This window comes from Diospyros lotus, chromosome 4 (assembly GCF_014633365.1).
Source record: "Diospyros lotus cultivar Yz01 chromosome 4, ASM1463336v1, whole genome shotgun sequence".
Lineage (NCBI taxonomy): Eukaryota > Viridiplantae > Streptophyta > Magnoliopsida > Ericales > Ebenaceae > Diospyros > Diospyros lotus.
Window position 1 is genome coordinate 12,032,377 of NC_068341.1, and position 21,550 is coordinate 12,053,926.

The 21,550-nt window shown below is 35.2% G+C and overlaps 2 protein-coding genes across 2 annotated transcripts; both read right to left on the reverse strand.

Moving 5' to 3' along the window:
• Positions 1-191: 191 nt before the first annotated feature.
• Positions 192-14,528, reverse strand: LOC127800311 (WD repeat-containing protein ATCSA-1-like). The gene is made up of 9 exons (XM_052334854.1): positions 14,098-14,528; positions 7,803-8,063; positions 7,525-7,684; positions 2,692-2,870; positions 2,306-2,555; positions 1,385-1,539; positions 1,206-1,295; positions 717-788; positions 192-625 (listed from the first exon to the last, which is right to left on the reverse strand). The coding sequence occupies exons 1-9, from the start codon at positions 14,245-14,247 to the stop codon at positions 566-568; spliced, it is 1,377 nt and encodes a 458-aa protein (XP_052190814.1). The 5' UTR covers positions 14,248-14,528; the 3' UTR covers positions 192-565.
• A 3,210-nt stretch (positions 14,529-17,738) lies between these two features.
• LOC127798914 (uncharacterized) lies at positions 17,739-21,160 on the reverse strand. The gene is made up of 4 exons (XM_052332559.1): positions 21,005-21,160; positions 19,769-19,874; positions 19,491-19,545; positions 17,739-17,954 (listed from the first exon to the last, which is right to left on the reverse strand). The coding sequence occupies exons 1-3, from the start codon at positions 21,112-21,114 to the stop codon at positions 19,531-19,533; spliced, it is 231 nt and encodes a 76-aa protein (XP_052188519.1). The 5' UTR covers positions 21,115-21,160; the 3' UTR covers positions 17,739-17,954; positions 19,491-19,530.
• Positions 21,161-21,550: the final 390 nt, after the last annotated feature.

Genomic DNA, 21,550 nt, shown 5'->3' on the forward strand with positions numbered 1-21,550 from the left:
GACAAGCACCATCCAGTAACAAATTAGCATCTAAATAGAAGAAATTGGGTGGCGTGGCTTGTCATTTGTGTTTGTGCTAATCCTACATTAAGTGTATTATATTAAGTAATTTTAAAATGCATAATAACATGATGAAGCGTCCACTTAATTGGCTATGCCATGCAAATCTGTGTTTGTGACCCATGCAACAGTACATTCAACATTCATCTGTTTGATAGAGCACAAGAGATCCATCTAAAGTTACAATAACAAATATTCTGTTTTTCTAAAAACCTATATTACCTGTACCTTTCTAAGCATATCCCCGTGCTTTATACCTAATATTATTAAAGAAACTTCGTTAACATGGACGACTTGTTTCTTTCAGTAGATATCTAATAATCACTGGAAATAAATACAACGTCCCTTTCAAGGAAAAGCTAGCAACCTAAATCAAAAAGCATTAAATTCAAGGGAAAAGAAAAAGGGTAACAAACAAACAGCACTATCAAAAGATGGAAAATCTATGTACATTATCAAACATGCAGATTGCAGATGGCCTGGAAGGCGGCTGCAATCCTAAATCTCAATCGCTCCAGTTATCCTCATCCATTGCAGAAGCATGACCTATTTTTGTCTTCTTTTCCTGCATGGTCAAGCAAACAAGGGGGGTAATCTCTATGATAGAACTCAAGGTGAATGCATCAAAACATTAACCCATGGTTCATGAAACATACCAATTCATCAGAACTGAATTTGGATGGAGACCAGACGAGAATTTTCCTGTCATTACCAGCAGTGTATAATTCCTGCATTACAGCAATTTTCAGCTTGGCTTGTGAGGATAGTTCCAGAAAGAGAGAAGAATCAATGTAAGATAATTTCCAACAGATGTACGTTGGAGAGGTAGGGAACAGAAAGCTGTCTGGTGGTCTAAGATCAAATATTGGAGAAACAACTAGATGTGTCTTATATTACCCTTGACTGGAAAATTATTTTATATCTGAGTCTTATATTACCAAAAGAAAAGGTCTTGGATAAAAATTAGGGAGTTGACCATTACAAAGTCAAATTGATCAACAGCACCCATATGTGGAAGTCCAGTCAATTATTCAAAAAGTCAAACCCCCACTCCCTCCCTTAAAACACATCTATAACTGCAGATCATAGGATGACATGGAATCCTGCGCATGAACCCAGAGAGAGAGAGAGAGAGATTGAAATACCTGGTCCTGGGAGTTGTAAGAGCAACAATTCACATATTCATAGTGACCACGAAATGCCCCAACAGTCTCGCCTGACCATACATCAAATACCTGACAAATTTGTGCCATTAATTCACGGATTAAACTCATTTGCATATAAAGTGAAAGCATATTAATAAATTACACAACCTAAACCTTACTTTCACAGAACTCATGCAAGGTACAAAAACAAGGGCAGGATCTTGAGTAGTTGCTAGTTGGATTCCCTTGCCAGTTTGTAGACGAACAGTTTCAAAGTTCACCAGTGTGTTGCAGCCAGATTCAATGTCCCACAACCGTAACCTTGAATCAGAACCTGAAATTAACAGGCCAAGAAAGTAAAAGACCTTGTTAGAAGAATATTTTAGCTGGAGCACCAAACCCCCAATGGCACCTGTTAGTTGCAAAGAAAATATTTAGTTTAGAAAAATCAACAAGGCACTAAAAAGTTAACAAATGAGTTCATAGCAGGCAGGTGTTATGGTAATTGCTCTCTACTCTTATTTTCTTAATAAGCTCAAGAATGCATACAGGAAACTATTCCAGTCAAAGCATTTATCATGTGGCCTAAGGTCCAGTATAGAAATAAAAGGTTAACCCTACTTTTCTTAGAAAAGGCAAAAGATAGCAAAAGTATGAACAGACAAGGACCTTGATTACTGCCTGTAGATTACGTCCCCTACTACAACAGCAAACACCAATAATTTTGATCATCACTTCAACAAAAAATTCTTGTCAGTTTAGCACACGGAATCACCGCAAAACACTTTCTTCACCTAATTGTCTAGCCATTGACAGGTTTGACAAAACCTTTTAAGTCTGGCACATGGCATAGCATAATGCATAAACAACGACAAAGTATATGATGTATCTTTCTTCACTGACCAAAAAACCACCCTTCTCTATATTTTGATTTTTTCCATGAGGAAAAAAAAACATATTTTCAAATGAGCAAAATTATCCAAAAATCCAACCTAAATATATGTTTCATAGAAACAAATATATTTAATACAGAGCTAGACAATATATGTCCGAGAAAAAACGACACAATATAATTAATTCAAAAGCACCAGGAACCCAACCTGCACTAAAAAGATACATGCCATCTTCAGTCACTTTTAATCCAATAACAGCTCCATAATGAGCTGTGGAGCGATCCAGACTAGACAACAACCCTGGATGCATTCTATGCTTTGCAGAACTTTTGGGTTGACTGGGGGTTTTACCAACAGCATGCTGCTTTGAACCATTCCCATGAACCATTTTTCGTGGAGGTGCACGGGCTTTCATGAATAAGCTCTGGCCTGCTGACAAGGATTTTGGCGTTGAAACCTAAGAAGAATATTGCGGATTTAATTGGTAAGAGAATGGAATATTTCAACATCTGAAGCTAACAACAAATATGTGATGTTATAATATTTATTAAATATAATGGATCACTTTGCAGCAGACGAGGAAAGAAACAAACTTTGCTCATAGCGGCACGTTGTAGAAGTGGTGGACGTCTTCCCAGCTGAGTGTGGGATTGATTTAGAACACGAAAACACCCAGCACGCCTAATGTCCCAAAAACGTATTGCACCATCGCATCCTCCAGTCACCACAACCCACTCACTAGAAGTAGACCACTCTACTGACATTACACCATCTGCCATCACAGAAATGATTTGTGGAAAATGATCATGGAAGAAAATATCACCAGACTTTCCAAATAACTGAAGAAAAAAAAAATCTAAAAGATGGAAAAAAAACTTTCAATATTACATCTTAAGACAACATAATTACTCATCTTCCAACATTCTCTAACACCCCTTGCCATAAGAGGGAAACTTTGGGAAAGAGTGATTGAGCAAAGATTAAGAAGAGAAACCAAGGTATCTAAAAACCAAACCAATTTGATTTCATGCATAGTAGGTCAACAATGGAAGCTATAGATTTGTTGAGAGCCCTAATGGAAAGGTATAAAGATAGACAAACAGATTTGCATATAGTGTTCATAGATTTAGAAAAAACTTATGAAAAAGTTTTTAGAGAAGTCTTATGGAGGATCTTAAAGTAGTCCAAATTGCTTAAATACAACTACAAGTTATTAAAGACTTGGATCATGGAGCAGGGACAAGTGTCAAAACATATATAGGAGATACTGGGGCTTTCCCAATTACAATGGGTATAATCTGCATTAAGCCCTTACCTTTTTGCCCTAGTAATGGATGAACTCCCTAAACATGTCCAGGTAGAGGTGACATGGTGTATACTATTTGTAGATGACTATCATGTACCTAGGGTTATCCCAAGGTTTAGAATGGAATTTGGGATAAGTCGGGGAAGATAGAACAACAAGATAGGGAGAATTAGAGTAGAAAGAGAAAGGTAACAGACAGAATTGAGTGGTGACAGAGGTGATCGAGAGAGAGAACAGAGAATTGAGAGGGAGGAATAGAGATATTAGAGAGGAAATTGAGAGAGAATTGATGAGAGGGGAAGTCTGAAATTCAAATATCATTCAACAGCATGCATTCTCTAACTACACTAGCTTATTTGTAGGCTTAACAAATGAAGGTACTAACAACTACAGCATAAGAGTATAACCAAAAGAGAAATAATATAATACATATTACTAATCTATCCTTAGGGATCCTTGGAGTCTGAAAATTCCTTACTCCTTAAAAAAGTTCTTGTCCCCAAGAACTTACAGCAATTGGCCACTGCTCTTCATCCAATCCTAGCTTTCTCTATCTGTTTTATTCTTCTTTCTTTTTTCATCTTTCTAGGCCTATTTCTCTTCACTTTTATGTTCCTTCTCTTTTGCTTTTCCTGCAAACGCAAAATGTAGTCCTCAAGGACATCCATGACACAGCTCTCTTCTCCAATTGATCTATAAGTATCAGTAATTTATTGGCCTTCTTACAGAAATTATGCCAGTGAGTTGTAACAATGTGTAGCCCGACAACAACCTTCTCTTCCAAACCGTATGGCAGTTCTTTTGTTCAACCTGCTTCGATTGTTCCTTATCTGCCAAAATCAGCACCAGAAACTGTTTGATGCCTGTTTTAGCCAAAGCTATAGACTCCTCAACTTCCACCAGAGCCAAAGAAAAAGGAACAATATTCTCAGGATCGTCGTTCTCAACACCATTTCTCTCAACAAAAGTTATGTCAGTCTCCAGCTTCTTATTTTGGTCCAAGACCTCGGTGAATGCCTGTCTATGGATCAGCCTTAGGATCAGTTTACTTAGAGCCAACATAAGATTGTTCAGGTCCTAACTGTTTGATCAAAACTTCTTTAACTACATGTGGACCTTCATGAACTTGATCCAGACTATGATAGATGTCACCGCGATATCTCTCATCAGCTGCATAAAAGCTCTCTTCATAGCAGCTCTAACCTACTACCTGAGCTTTATCCTTGGCGGCAGTAGAAAAATTCCGAATAGGCAAACTGCCTTTCTCTGCGACGTCAGCTACCAATATATCTCCAACCATCATCTCTAGCGTTTGAATCAACCATCTCAAGATCAAAACTACCAAGATAGTCATCTTGAATTTCCTGATTCATCGCATTATTCATCAATTTCTTGTAGATCAAATGTCGTAGGTGGGACTCCAGCAGGAGCTGGAATTGGTTTTGCAGTGGATCTTGAATAAAGATCCACTGATATACTGACCTGATACCTCTTAGAGAGCATTAACAAAAAAATCTGCATCTGCTCACATATCACACTACCTACTTCCTTGCGCATTTGACTGATCACATTATCAAACTTCTTTTTCGTCACCTCAATTTGATACTGCTTTGCTAGGAAAGCTTATGATTAACTGAGAATCAACCAGAACCACAACAAGAATAGTCGGTTCTGTTGCAGTCCAAGAATTCGTCGCTTGATAATTGCCGCTGGCTTGGCTTCACCAAACCACTGCTACAATTCGTCTCTGAAAGTGAGCCTAGTCCTCGCCTTCAACAACCTGAACTCGCCTCTAAGACTGCTCTAAGAGTCGTCAGGATTCACAATCAGAATTGCCTGCTCAGCTTCCTGAATCGCCACCTACGACTCGATCAGTTCCGAGAATTGCTTGCTCTGCATCGCCTCCAAAGGATCAGAATTATGAAATTACGGAATCTGAAGTCGGATTGGAATCTGTGTTGCTTTCAATGTCTCAAGTCGGATAGGATTACAGAATCTGCTTCGCCTACAATTCTGAGCCGAGAATTGCTAAGGTTTGACAGAATTGCAGCCAAGAACTGTTGGCTCTTATACTAATTTTTCATGTACCCATGGTTATCCTAGGGTTTAGAATGGAATTTGGGAGAAATTGGGGAAGATAGAACAGCAAGATAGGGAGGATTAGAGCAGAAAGAGAGAGGTAACAGACTGAATTCAGAGGTGATCGAGAGAGAATAGATAATTGAGATGGAGAAATAGAGAAATCAGAGAGGAAATTGAGAGAGAATTGATGAGAGGGAAAGTCTGAAATTCAAATATCATCCAATAACATGCATTCTCTAACTACACTAGCCTATTTATAGGCTTAACAAATGAAGGCACTAACAGCTACAACATAAGAGTACAACCAAAAGGGAAATACATATAATACATATTAGTAATCTATCCTTGGGGTGGTGACAGTAACAATGCGTTGGAGGATGAGACAAAAGAAGACGTGACTACTAAACTTGAGTTATAGAGTAATACTTTAGAATTTAAATGATTCAAATTAAGTAGGGTGAAAACCAAATATATGGAATTTAAGTTTAGTAAGAATATAAGTGCGTATAAGATTATGCTAAACTTGGAAGATAAAATCATAGCAAGAAAAGAACAATTAGATATGTTGGATCTATCATCGAAAAAGATGGGGATATTAATGAGAATGTTGCTCATAAAGTTAAGGCGAGCTGATTAAAATGGAAAAAAGAACATGGGTTTTAGTAAGATTCCATGAAAGCTAAAAGTAAAATTTTATAAGACAGTTACAAGACTAGCTTTGATGTAGGGCAATAATGTTTGGCAATAAAGTACCAACATGTGCAAAATATGAGCATAATCAAGATGGAGTTGCTAAGATGGACGTGCAGCCATACAAGAAAAGATCAAATTCGAAATGGGGTTACTTGCAACAAGGTCGGAGTAGCTCCTATTGAAGATGGTTTAGCAAGAAAGAGACCAATAGAGGGTCCTGTGAGGAGAGTTGATGGAATAAAATAAGTAGTTAGCAAAAGAGATAGAGGAAGACTAAAAAAAGACTTCACAGGAGACACTTCGGTTTGATATTAAGAGTATAGACCTTATAGAAGATAAGGCAATGGATATAAATGAATGGGGGCCAAGTTTTCTGAGAGTTACACCAATTCCAATTGGAACAAGAGAGTTAAGGTTGGGAAGGTGGGGCAGTTTGTAAGAAAAATCACTGGTAAACTCATGCCATTCCAACATACCCAGAGACCATAGCTAAATTCATCCATTGAACACAGGACCAAAACCATTCAAGGAGGACCCCATCCAAAACAGTCATCTTTAACAGCACTTGTATTTTATTCTCTCATCAACTCATGCAACCTAAGCTCAATTACATTGTTATCAATATCTTCATATTGTGTGACCTCTTAAGATTACACTGATAAATCCCCAACCCTTTCTTGCTATGCAGTGACAGTAGCAACATCCCTACTGATGCTGTTTTGGAGTCCTTCTGCATCATTTACAGGCAGTCACTGATACAGTTTTCCAGTATGAACATGGCTTTCCCCACACCTATCCAAAATTCGTAAGAAGTTCATGAGAAGTTAAGCTTGTATGGGCTGCCAAAGGTAAATAGGATGGCAGAGGGAGCACTCTAGGAAAAATCCCCAAGCACAGAAATGAATCTTGGAGATTCCAGACCAGTACCAGTCTCCAAGCAACAAGAGGTTACTCAGAGATTAAGAAGATGAGAAGCCATACACGAAATAGGTCACTCATGGAGCAAATTCACCTTGGCCATACCAAATTCACAAGCCCAAACAATATGACAGGAGGTTGTCTCAGATTCCCCAATAACTTGTTGTTCAGCCACCTTAACAGGTAATGGTATATCGCTGAGCACTCGATAGAATGCAGAGGTACTGAGGTCTGCTCCTAGACTTGGGCCATACACTATTGCCAGGTTTTTGAAATTCACCTACATCAAGGCCGCTGTTAAATGGTTGTCTTACATACAGAAACCTATGGTTTTCCATGAATTAATCTGGAAAAGAAGACATCACAGAGAAATGACACACACAGAGGCAAAGAAAAATCAATCAATCAGGGTACCACAACAGCATACCACGATGACCAGACAATGTGTGAACAAATGCCCCTGAAGCAACATCACAAAGGCGCACTTGAACATCTTCAGTTCCAGCAGCAATTAGCATGTGGGATGCTGACACTGGAGACATAGCAGTCCTGTAAACCTTTCCGGGCATTTTAAAATTCATTACAACCTATGAAACAGAAAAGAAAAACAATTTCATCATAGAAAATATAAAAACTATAATCTGTGAGCATGCCTGGTGTTAAACTACGGACAAAAATAAGAAATAATTATGTTAGGACAGTTACCTGTGTAGTATTAGTATCCCAAACATTAATGTGATGATCATATGAACCTGTGATGAACAACCCTGTGTCAATGGGATACCATATGGCTGAGGATACAGCATATTTATGCCCATGTTCATGTTGCTTGTCGATAACAAATATAGGCTTATGCATTGCAACCAAACCACCTCCATCATAATCCGTTGCATGTTGAACATCATATACAGCAACTGTTGCATCAGATGCACCAGCTAGCAAATATCGTCCCTCTGTCAAATCAACCTGATTTCATGATTAAAAGATATGGCTCAAAGATTCCTCCAAAAGCCCAAAAATCCTCAATGCATATGCAGAGATAATACATAAAGAGCAAGTATGGAATCTGGTCTGTTATTATGTTATTGCTACAGAAAGCAAGTGCCCAGTTTAGATTAATCCAATGACCTCAACACCATAAGCCATGGCTTAGGATATCTATTTCACTCTGTTTTGACCATAGGTATGGATATGATACTCTTTAAAAGTTTCATAGAACTGTTCTAGATGCTTTTGAAAAATGTTTCGGGCATTGCTATGTTTGGAAATAGAATTTCTCACCAATGCACAACTTTCTACAATCCTACAGAATTTTCATAAAGTTGTATTATGAGTAATTCCCAAATAGGAAATTGCAAACCATTAGCCAACAACTATAGGAACATGGGTAGAAAAAAATAATAACAGAACAATAAATATATGCATTTTAATGGATAACCAAACTAGAAAGTGAGCATTTGGCTTATATCTATTCAATATCTTCTCAAGCAAAACAAATAAATAACTGATGTTCCCTTTCTCTAAGTCCTCTAAGTTACTCAGACGTTGCTGCATCACTTCTCAAGTCACAGGTTCTAACTAACCCTTTCTACCTTGACTTTGTGATTCTCATTGCCTATCACTATCCCATTCCCTTGGAAGGAAATTAGAAGCACTGTCTTAGGACAGTGAGCATAGTTGTGAAAGGCACAAGGTGCATTGAGGCGCAAATTAGTGCATCGGGGCTAGGCACAAGGCGAAGCATGAGCCACAGCCACATGAGGCGCACATTTATTCAAAATGTTCATAAAATAATGCACTATTCTTTTCGATATGTACTTTTAAGGAGATAGATGCAAACTCATAAAATCATAAATGACAACCAACCAACCAACCCTATAATAACAACTAATATTTGCAGAAAACAATTAGTTTCTTCCAATTGCAAAAGAGATTAGAGGAAAGAAAAAAATTATAGCAGCACACACTCCAAAAAACAATTACAGGAAAACAATTAGTTTCTTCTAATATCTTTTGCAATTAAAGAAAGAAAAAAAAATTACAACTGAACAAACAAAACAAAAAGTTAAGAAAAGCAATTAGTTTCTTTTAAATTGCAAAAGAAATTAGAAGAGAGAAAAAAATCAGTAGATCACACAATGAAAACATTTGTTTCTCAGCAATAAGTTCCTTCTAAATTGCAACAGAAATTAAAAGAAAGAAAAAAAAATAGAGTAGAACACACAGCAAAAAACATTTGCAGCATAGAATTGTTTCTTCTAAATTACAAAAGGAAATTAGAAGAAAGAAATAAAAATGAAACAGAATACAGACATGAATAGTTCTCTAGTGAGCGAACATCATTACCAAAGGATCCCGACACGTGGGAGATCCAGCAAACTTCCGGCTTACACTGCTAGGTTTGCCTCTCACTAATATACAAGAATATGCAATCAAATCAACAAGAAATGAGATTTAAGATTCAAGCATGGTGCTACGCCTCAGTAGTGATGACTATGAGGTGCACAAAGTTGCACCTTGCACCTAGGTGCGCCTTGGACAACCATGGCAGTGAGTTGAGGAATGACTAAGAGTAGTTTTGATATTGAAATCTCATAGTACATGAATTTAGGTTTAAGACGAATGGTCGGATTGTGGCACTTAGTTGAGGAGTAAGTGATTGATGAGAGAGAAGAGCTCAATAGATCTTGAAAAGGGATAGAGCTCTTTAGAATAAAATTAAAGAATTTTGCCAAGGAGCAATGAGGTATGCTTTAATACCACAACTATAACACCCCATCTCAACCCAGGGTATTACAAAGGCACTCGACCTTTCTACTTAGGGAGGAGACCCAACAGGAAGTTATTAGCTTGGGATGGCCAGGTGGTTTCAGATGACTAACACACCCTCCCACTCACCAAGCTAATAAAATTCAGAAGCATGATACCGTCCTGGTGAGTACTCCCTTCGCATTTAACTCAAGTGAATGTGAGCTTTTCATTCTCACTTGTTGCCCATGTCTCTCTTACTGGCAAGTTCATTCATCCCAAACTTGATCTGCTATGATCTCGTAGCTCTTTAAAGTCTCATGGCTTCTAGTGCGATTTCTCATCACAGCCCAGACCTGATCCAACCAGAATTTACCCCATTAAACCCTTCCCTTTTAATAAAGTATAAATGGGTTTGGGTAAAAGCCCATTAATTTTGGGCAAAACCCATTTTACTTGCTTATGACCTGCGTGCCATAGTTTTGAGAATAACCTCAATTTTTGTTTTATTTACAAGATTACCAAGTGTATAAAACATTTTATTGCCTCCTTTAGGGTTAGAAACCCTCACATTCTCTTTGGCTTTAATCTCTCTTTTGCGAGACTCCACTCTCTCCTTTGTAACCATGATGGTTGTCCCAACTAACATCGTCACCAGCCACCATCAGTCGTCATCAATGATTCATTCAGTGATCATTAACATCAGCATCCCTCCTGTTACTATTGAAGAATCAAAGAAGAATCAAGGAAATGATAAATGTTTTGTAAGTTCCTTTGTGTTTCTGTGGATAGAAACTATAGATCTAGGAAGATAAGATTTGTCACAAATCTATAGATCTATCCTAGCACAATTTCTTTTATTATTTTTTTTTCTTAATCTTAAGATATGTCAGATCTGAGTTGAGTATACTTCTGTTTATCTTCAGATCTACCCATTCATATTTGGATTGAGCATATTCTTGTTTTATTTTTCATCTTCATATCTACTAATTCCCAGATCTGGGCTAAGCATGTTAAATGTTTTTTTTTTTTTTTAATCTTAATATAGTGAATGATTTTATCTTCTTTTAAGGCATAAAGCCATAAACATTAAAAAAAAAAAAAGGGAGAGAGAATGAAGGATAAGCTGAATGCTTGAAATGAATTAACAATTTGGATATGAATTAACAATTTGGATTTTATCTGATAGTGCTTTGTGCCTATGATTTAACATTGGTGGTCCTCTAGCTTAGGGGTTTAGCAATTGGAGTCTCTGTTCTTTTATTTCCAAATGCTCAATTGATTTGATGGAACGCAAACATTGAATCCACTCTTTATACGAACTAATATATGATACATAGCAATCAACACCCAATAACTGAAATGGGAAGAACCATGAACATAATAAAGGTGAAACAAAGATGAGTATTAGGTTATCTTTAACAAGAGGAATATTTAAGATATTGGACGCTAATAGGATATGCACTTTGATGATCTATTGCATGGAATTGGATATGTATTACATTTGTGGATTAGATGGGAATTTGATGACTTACAAATTATATTCTTCTTTATCATGGTGTTCATTATTTGGTTTCACTTATTTGAGAGCTTTTATGAAATTATATTTTGTTTTAGATATGGAAATCTTCATTCATGTCTGAAGATATTTTGATATGTAGGAAACTTTTGGTTTCTTAGAAGATCTTCTTTTATATAAGCTTATTTGCTTTACAACAAGCATGTCATTCAAAAGAGGTTTTAATTTGTTTGATTCCTCGGCAGGATTCTTGATATGAAGAATCTGAATAATTCAGCACTATTAACGGTTTTTTTCGATGTCTGAGGTCTTTAAAATTTTATTTATTATGGATTCTTTTGCTTATAATTCTAAATTATATTTTGTTTTCTTACTTGTTCAGGTCAGGGGATTGAACTAAAAGAAAGATTTTGACATCAAGACTTCAATAGAACTTATTTTGGGGTAAATTACAACTAAACCCCTCTGTGATTTAGGTCAATTCTATGGAAATTCCATGTGTTCTAATTTGATACTTTCGGTCCCTCTGTTTTGTTTTTGATTTTTTATAAGCTCTTTTTTCTAGTTTTAAGCTTAACAATATAAAGGAACTTATTAAAACTACAACATTTTTTATAATCCCCAATCACATTTTTCTCTAATTTACCATCATACATATTTTCCTGCAAGGAAGAGATGAAAATGAAGTGCTACCAAGAAAGAACAGTTAGGATAGCTTGAAAGGAGCTGGTTCTTTCTAGTATGGTAGCATAATGATTAATATGGGGGTAGTTACAGTTAGCTTTTATTCTTTCTTCCCCTTTACAGGGAGAAAAAGATAAGCTATATTAAGGACATTATCTGATTCAACAACAGTGCATTTCAAAGCTCTCCACAGTATTCGGGTTTGATTCTTATGCATTTCAACAATTTTTTTATAATTGTTATCAAGGTTTATCTTCATTTTTGTTCATCATCTTCATTTTTTTTTATGAGGATTTTAAAAATCAATTACTCCATGTTTGTGACATTGCATTTCTGGTGCCACATTGGCATCTGTTTCAAGATGAGAGGGTCTAAAACGATGTCATCACTGCTGCTGACACAAGTTGCAGAACCCCCAAATGTAGATTTCATTCTCAATAATCTCCTTGCTTTTTGGACAATTGATCCAAGTTATTTCGAATAATCATGTTTTAAAATAATTTGATCTTTAGGTCTCACTGTATCACAATTCATACTTACAATTCTATTTCTACTTAACTTACATTCTATGTATTCAGTTTTCAATCAATTCAATTTAAAATACTAGGATATTATAGCGTTTATCTATACCTCAAGCTTAATAATTAACCTTCTTTTGTCTCATCTACCAATAAAATATAACAAATCATATCTTCCTAGATGTGCTTAGTGACTTTATCCATCAGTAGAGCAACAAGATAATGGATTAGTGTACATGCTTTCATCCTCCAAAATCATCCCTAAATAATATATACCAAAGCATATCTTCTTAGATGTGCTTAATGACTATATCCATCAGTAGAGCAAAGAGATAATAGTTTAGTGCACACCCTTTCTTCCTCCAAAATCATAGCTTCCATATATATATATATATATATATATTCATTTTTCCACCCTCGCGACTATTCGAGGCACCTGTTATAGTGATTATCTCTTCTAGGTATTCCATGCAATAAACTCTTGAAATTCTCAAAATTTGTTTTTATCTCTTATCCAGATATGCTTTGTGTTGCATGTACACTGACAATATTCATGGTTTCTTTTTTCTCCTAAAATAACTTTTAACTGTGATAATCTCATCTCTCAATATCTTTACATCTCCTATCCCATCCTTTGATGTCTTATCCATTACCATATCTCGTATAGTTCTTTCTTGTGTAGAAAGTTCACAACCCAAACATTTTTGCCTTGTAGCCTTCTCATTTCATCTATTGGAAGCAAATAACATTAATTCTTTCTTCTAATCATTACATCCACAACCTCCATAGATTTTCTTGTTAATGTTCCAATAATCTATGATACAATCTTGAGCTTCTATTCCTAAACTAAGTTTTCTACTTGCACCCATCTGTGAAAATGCAAGAAACACAAATTTTCTTACAAGGATTAGTAGAGATTTTTCATCCTACCCCTTATCTTGAATTCTAAGAGCTTTTCCCGCTTCTTCTTCCTATTTTGGTACCATCTGTTTTTACAGCATGTCATTTTTTTTTTTAACTATAAAGGTAGAATCTTCTCGCTATAAAGCTCTATGAGGCATATAAGTCAATAGAAATTTTAATAGCAGCAACCTGGGCACAGGCTTGGTTTAGTAACTTAACTAGTTCAACAATCTATTCAAGCTTGGTTTTTCTGCCGTCTGAGCTTATACTGGCTTGAATGCAGCCAGGACAAGTCTTGGTTATTTCATATACACAATGTAGGAGTTCAGCAAATCAAAAGTCTTGACTTTGCTTAGAGAACGAACTAGCCTTCGAACATGAGTGCATGAGCAGCCCAAGTGGTTTGAAATTTGCTTAGTTTTAATTCCCTAGCAATATGATATCTTATAAAGTTTAAAGCCCATAAAACTGTTAAAAAAACTAAAACTATTCCATTTTAAGAGTGATAGAAAGTCTAGACAGGACGTAACATATCCAACAAAACGCACATGCAAAATGAAAACCAAACCAAATCTAACAAACAGAAAAGCAAATGAAATCAAGAGAGCGTGTGTGAGAGAGTGGGAACCTGGAGAGAATTGACGGAGCCTCGGTGAGGAGAGATGATCTCTTTGTAATTGGAGAGTTGGATAGACGAAACACGACTGGATATAACCTTAGTGCTGAACAAACTAGAGCGAAGCTTCCCTGATTCTCTATCTCTGATGGCCTTCCACATCTTCGCCCTCGCATCTTGGTTTCGTCCTCACCCCCGAAAACTTCTTCAACCCTTACCCTCCAAGAATTCAATTCAAAGCAATAAACGATAGAAATGGATTGGATAGAGAACCGGAAACGATATGAGTTACCGGTGACGGTGAACGGAATTAATTGATCCCATCTTCTTCTTCGCCTTTGCTCTCAGACATTTGCTGATAACGTTGAACTTATCGTATCAGTAATGGACGCAGCCCTAAGATTCTGGTCCTCGGTCTCGGGCTCTCCTACGTCTAGTTGAAGGCCCAATCTGGTCCAATTATAACTTCACAAAGGATTAAGGAAAATAAGTGGCCCTTTTCTAGGGACGAGCTCCTTTCTTGGATATCTTGTATATTAAAATAAGTAAGATAATTTTATATTAAAATAAAATTATAATATTTTTAAATTAAAATATAAAATGATCAAAATAAAATTGAGAAATATTTTAAATTTTTTCTTAAACTATTTGTTAAACTTTTTAGAATATATTAAGGGAGCATATGAATCATTTTTTCTTATTTATAAAGTTTTAAATAAATTTATAAATTTATATGTAAGGAAAATAAATTTATATAGAATATTAAAAAATAAATTTATCAAAACAATCTAAGATAAGACACGTGACTTCTTTTCAATGGGTAATTAAATAAATGCAATAAAAATCACTTTTACTAAAATACTTTGCATATTTTATATTTTTGCTACCTGTATTTTGATTAACATACAATACTTTGTTATAAATATTTGCAGATAGAAGTTTGTAATTCATTCATAGTACTTATTATAAGCTTTACCCAAGAGGGCTATCTAGGAATTTACTCTCTTCGATGTTAGATGCAAACTTATTCTTTACAATTATTTTTTTTCCAACATATCCTCTCACACACAATCATCCCACAACTTTTTCCCTCAAACCCTGACAACCCAATCTAAGAAGGCAAAATCGATTTTTTCTCAAAAGACAACAAATCAAAGAATAGAAGGCAAAATTGAACAAGTGGCCATGGAGAGACTCACATGGAGAAAACAGTAGAGAGTAGAAGGCAAAGGGTCGCTACCATAGTAGTCGCCAGTGAGTCAAACGGGCCTTCATTGGCTGCGACAAACACGATCGTCCACACAATGGCAAAATCAAACGAAAAAAAGGCAAAATGCTAGTGGCTCCCAACACATCAAAGAACAATGCTCCTGAATGCTAGCAACGTTCTAGAACCCCAAGGTTTGGGTATCTTGCAATTCATTTAATACAGAAAACTCTGGGAAAATAGTTTGAAAATGAATTCCGAAGGTTGCTTTAGATTTTTGTTTAAAAAACGTCCTACGGTATAATATTTCACTGTCAACTTATTTTATTTAAAAGTGTAGCAATGGCATTTATAGGAAGGAATCATTTTATGATTTTTTTTAAATCAAATAGAAACACCTAGGATTTAATTTACTAGAATTAAAAAAAAATCTTCTGGATCTTAGACGTGGGATGGGAGCCACTGTGTCAGCTTGGAGATTACAAAACTTGTCCGACTATTTACTGTTGTTAGATTGTATTTGAATTAGATATTGCCCAATCAACATGAAATAAAAAAAATCTATATAATAAGATAGGATGATTTTTGAAAATGTCTTAAAAGAGAGATATTTCAATGATTTGGATTATTTCTAATACACTTGATGGTTGAGATTAAAAATTTTTCCGCCCACAACAGCCATCTCATTGTCTCTCTCCATCTCCCTCTATCTTTCTCTCTCTCTCTCCTCCAACCCACCCATCCCTTTCTCTAGCCCCTCTCAAGGGAAATAAACTTTAAGGCAGAGTTTATGTATTTATGTATTTAACAGAGCTTCTGCCGTGGCTCGTTGTGACGTCTGGGCTCTTCAAATAACACCAAGATCAGGAGGAACTCAGCCACCCCCGATATCGCCAGTGCTCCGACAAGACCTACGCCCTTCCACCGCCCTCGCGAATTGTATGTTCCTTCTCTCTTTCTCTAAGTGTTTATGCGCCTCTACTGCTTCTATACATTATTTGAAACTACGTAACGAGAGAATAATAGCGCCCTTAGCGGCCAAATTTGAGGTCTCTCAGCACTGACAGAAACGGCCTTACTGCACATATGCATATATATATATATATATATATATTAAGAGACTTTATTTTATTTACCTTTTCTGCCTGGCCATGGGCTTTGATTATTGCGAAATAATTTTTTCTTTTTTAACAATTATTATTAAGAAATATGTAAAAAAAATTACCCATAAGCTGATATATGGTTGGATTAATAATATTTTTTAACTGTGTGTGATTATTTAACTGTGTACATGTGTTAACTGTGTGTGCGTGTGCGTGTGTGTGTGTTTCTCTACCATGTGTGGGTTTATATTATGTATATGTGTAACGCCCGTAAATAGTAATTTAATTTAATTTTGGGTAATTTAATTTAAAAAGAATATTAAAATAATTTATTATGATTAAATAAAAATAAATTATGTGATTTTATAGAAATAAGAAATTAAGGTAATTGATTAATTATTTTAGGAATATTCTGGAATAAGAAAAAAATTGAAATAAATTAAATTGTGTGATTTTTAAAAGTTTCGAGTGTTAGTGTAATTAATATAAGAGGTGAAAGTGTAAATAATGGAAGTTGGGGGTGGCTGGTGCGAATGCCAGAAAAGGCTGAAAAGTCACCTTAAATATAACATAAAGCATATATATGTTGAAGGTTGGTGCGGGTGCGGGCGGTACACCGGCGAGACAGGCGCAGGCAAGGTCTCGGGTTCGATTCGCGGCAGATGCGCGGGTGAGGGCTGATTTTAATCAGCCAAAGACGTCGAAACGATGTCGTTTCGATTAGAGGCGGTGGCCTAAGATGCTCATAAAGTTATAATAAGTGAATTTGATGACCACCCTTTAGGATTGAGTTCTTGTCTTCTTAAGATGCTCATAAAGTTATATTGTTTGGATGGGTAAGTGTTTTGTTTGAAACGATGATGGATTAAAAATTGTTAATTTTTGACATAAAAAAATATGATTTTTGTAATCAATTTTAGGCTCTTGGTCTCATTATTAAATACATTTTTTATAAATTTCATTATTCGTAATAGAGATAAAAAAAAATCTAAACAAATATTTTTTTTTTTTACTTTTGGTTTACATAGTAATTTTTTAATTTGAATCATTAGTTTAACTTTTTACTTTTAATTTGAGAAATAAATCTCAAATGCATACAAAAATCTTTTAATATGTTTCAAAATAATGTTTTAAGATCATCTTGACGTAACAAAGTGATAGATTGTTGACATTGAGTAAAATTCAATAAATAAGTAATTACATTTTTAAAATTCAATAAATATATGTTAAATTTATTTTTGCCACGTCAAATTTCACTAGCCACATTAGATTTCGTTAACATTTTTCATTTGCAATATCTGACACAATATCTGACAGTTATAACGAGTGATGGATGGTTGACGTTGAGTAAAATTTAGTGAGTAACTGATTATAATTTAAAATTCAATGAGTAAATAATTACAACTTTAAAGTTTAATGAGTATTTATTAATTTTACCCTTCACATTACATAAAAATTTATTTGATTATAATTGAGATATGTACACCCGACAACTTTGACTGCTTCAGGAACAAAGGGGCTAGTGAATGGCACACAACGGGGCTAGTCCAACCAACAACCTGCAGAAGATAACAAATAATAATCATCCATCCGATCCAATTTCGAAAAATTGCAGGTTCAATCTTCAACAAAAGAAGACAACCATATAATGTTGAATGGCATTGCTGTGTAATTTCATGGTTCAAGAATGCAGTAAATGTGTGCTATACTCTGCTATCAAGAGCCTAATCTTTTGACTCGCGAGCACGGCCATATTTTAATATAAGAATCAATGTTTAATCACAATTTTAGACAACTATTACAAAGTGCAGCTATGGGCAATTGCAATATCGAATTGAGATACAAACAACATGACTGTAGAACACAGATTTATCACTATATATTCCAAGAATTTTGTGGAACCAGTGGTCGTAATGTGCTCTTGCAAAGCACAATAACAAAGGCATGGATCAACCATATAATTGTCTGCTAATCCTAACAGCAGGTTCGCATTCAATGAGACTAAAGAAGCCAAATATCTCCCTAATGAAAACTTCGATATGGAAAGCAAGCATTCACCATAGAGACCCTTTTCTTGACACTTACACCTATTCACAAATCTATATTAGCTGCAGTAATTATTGGACTATTTTCTTCAATTTTTAAAAACTATTTGACACCTTTCTGATACATGAAGTCATGTATCTGATCTATCCTGGAAACTGAGATGTGGCACTTCTCATGCAGCACTAGAGCATAATCGTCAGGACAAGAATAGATTGTAAGAAAAAGAGTTGAAAACAGAACAAGAATAGATTGCAAGAAAAATAATTGAAAACAATGGCATTTAAAGAATGTCAATCATAGTCCAAGTTCATTTTGATCTTATGTCTCATATTTTGTAAGCTTGAAAATGAGAATTCTTGTAGATTCTAAGAATTTATGACACCACGTCTTAATCTATAAACCTACATACACATTGATATTTATATTATTTGTAAATCATTAATGCATGCATATCCTACTTTTAGAGCATTTATTGCTGGCACAATCTATATATAATGCCATGCCCATATACTCGTGTCCATGATTCAAAGCCTCATGGAGTAAAAAAGCTATATGATTGCTAAAAAGATCAGTAAACATGTACTCTAGATTAATCATGAACAAGTTTTATGACTCAATTTCTTGTTGGGTTATTACAGAATATTTGAACAAACTAAATCTTCAAAAGAATATATAGTGTTTTCTGGTCCCTTTGTGACAATTTGGATATTGTTTACCAAATTCCAAAAGTCATCATCATTCTTGCCAAACAATGATATTAACAGCATATGAAATGAAGAGTACATGCAATCAGCTGAAAGACAAAAACAAATCAATTCTTTAGCACAATGACCACAGACCAAAAAAAAAAAAAAAGGTCTAAACCATCGATTTGCTGAGCAACATACAGGATAACATTGTAGCCAAACTGTGACATGATAACACCAGTGTTTATAGATACTATATTTGACATACAGAAGCCCAATAAAGAGTTAATATCCACATAGGCGTAAAACAATTCCAACATCAATTTATGAATATTCATATTATGTTGATATGCATGCACTTACTATGAACGATTGATGCTTAAGTAGAGAAAACCTGAATCGCTCATCCCATCTGCCACTGCATATACAAAATTAACCAACAAAAGTTCAAAGTCATGAATAGTATGGTGATAAACTGCAAAAGATTAGGACAAGATAACCAGGCGGCTCTCAACAGTCCAGATTGCTAACGCACATATAACAGAACTTTGCAGATCAGTGACTAGAAACAATATAAAAAGGCAGTGAGCAAATAGCATCAACTATTACTAGCAGTCAAGTATCAAAAACATTATTTTCACCTTAAGCACTGGTTCGCCTTTGTTGGAGTTGGCAGATTGCTTGGCAGCAGCTGCTACCTGAGCACGTGCAGCTCTTCCTGCAGCACTCTGTTCAAACTGTTCTTGCCTGAAAATTAAGGTAATACATAAAGGTTAACCAACTTATTTCAAGACAAGTATCTTTGCTTCTTTCCCTTGTTTTATTTAAGTACAAATGGTGAAACCATATAAGAAAAAACTATTGGTAAAGGGAAACGCCCCTGTGCTTGCCACACATGGATATACACCCTTTCATGTTATTGGGGCAAGCATCTAAACATGCACTTATATATACATACAATTTTGAGAATGCATCAAGTAATTAAAGTTCCTATAAGTGTAGCAACAGATAGATTAAAAAGAGAATATCTACAACCTGACAGCAAAATGGCTAATCCAGCCACCCTGTTAAGAAGGAGAAGCTAACAGTAGTTAAATCTGCTTTAGTTTACAGTTAATTAGTTAAACTAATATCAGTTAGTTAGTTAGAAACAGAATTCAGTTGCAGTTGGTGTTTTATTCTTTCATTCTTTTGTATATAAATACTGTTTCAACCATCAATGAAAGATGAAGAGTTCATTTCGAAACACACCTCACGAGGATATAAATAATAATATAAGATCTCTTTATCAAATGCTCCAGTATATTCTCTGATGAAATTGATATTCAGCCAAAATAATCTCCTACAGGTTTTGCACCATCTTAATTATCCAATCAAAAACTGTGTTCACGGGCAGAGTTGGAGTCTCATATAAGGATTAGAAAAATCAACAAGTTCATGGTTAAAACAAAGAGAACTCGGAAAAGAATTAATGGTAAACCCTAATATCTATTTCCAGGAATTACCAAATATTTCCCCACCATTTGTCATTTTGGATACCAATAATTTTCACAAGATGTTTTTCTTTTAGTCCGGTTCCGATCAGTTAATCCCAAAATGTCAAAAATACTTCATAGGTAAACCCTAATTGACTTTACACGCACAAAACTGATCTAAGGCCCAATCAAAGTAAAAGTTAGCTTAACTGTGCATAAGAGTGTGGCAAGGCAAAGGCAACAAACAGAATAAAATCAAAGAAGAATTGACGAAGCAGATTGAACAATTAGGGTAGATGGAAAACAAGTTAGAATTAAGGATTGAGAATGAGAATGAGAATGATAACATATATATACATATATAGAGAGAGAGAGAGAGAGAGAGAGAGAGAGAGAAATTGCCTTTTCTGAGCGGCTTCGGCAGCTTTAGAACGAGCTTCGAGAGAAGCTAACCTTTCTTCTTCCCTTCGCTGCTCCTTGTCGACTCCACCAAAGCAATCAAAGCAACCCATCTCTCCCTGTCCCTCTCTCTCCCCCCCTCCCTCACTCAAATCTACCTCCTTCGACTTTGACTTGGATGCCTTCCCAATCGGATCTCGTGGATAAAATTATAATTAATTAATAAATTCAAAATTTTATTATTAAAATTAAAATTTTTGAATGAAATCATAAATACAAAGATGTTTAGATTTTTTATATCAATAAACCTATTTTTTTTTACGAGGGCATATGAGGCTCACTCAAAATATTTTAAAATGTTAGTCGGTATGCCACACCAACAAGTCTTGGATGCTGACGAATTATATCTGAATTGTGAATAAAATTATAACTAATTAATCAAATCGAGATCTTATTAGCAAAATTAAAATTTTTGGATAAAATCATAAAAACACAAAAATATTTACATTTTTCATGCTAATAGGCCAATAAATAATAATAACTAAATAC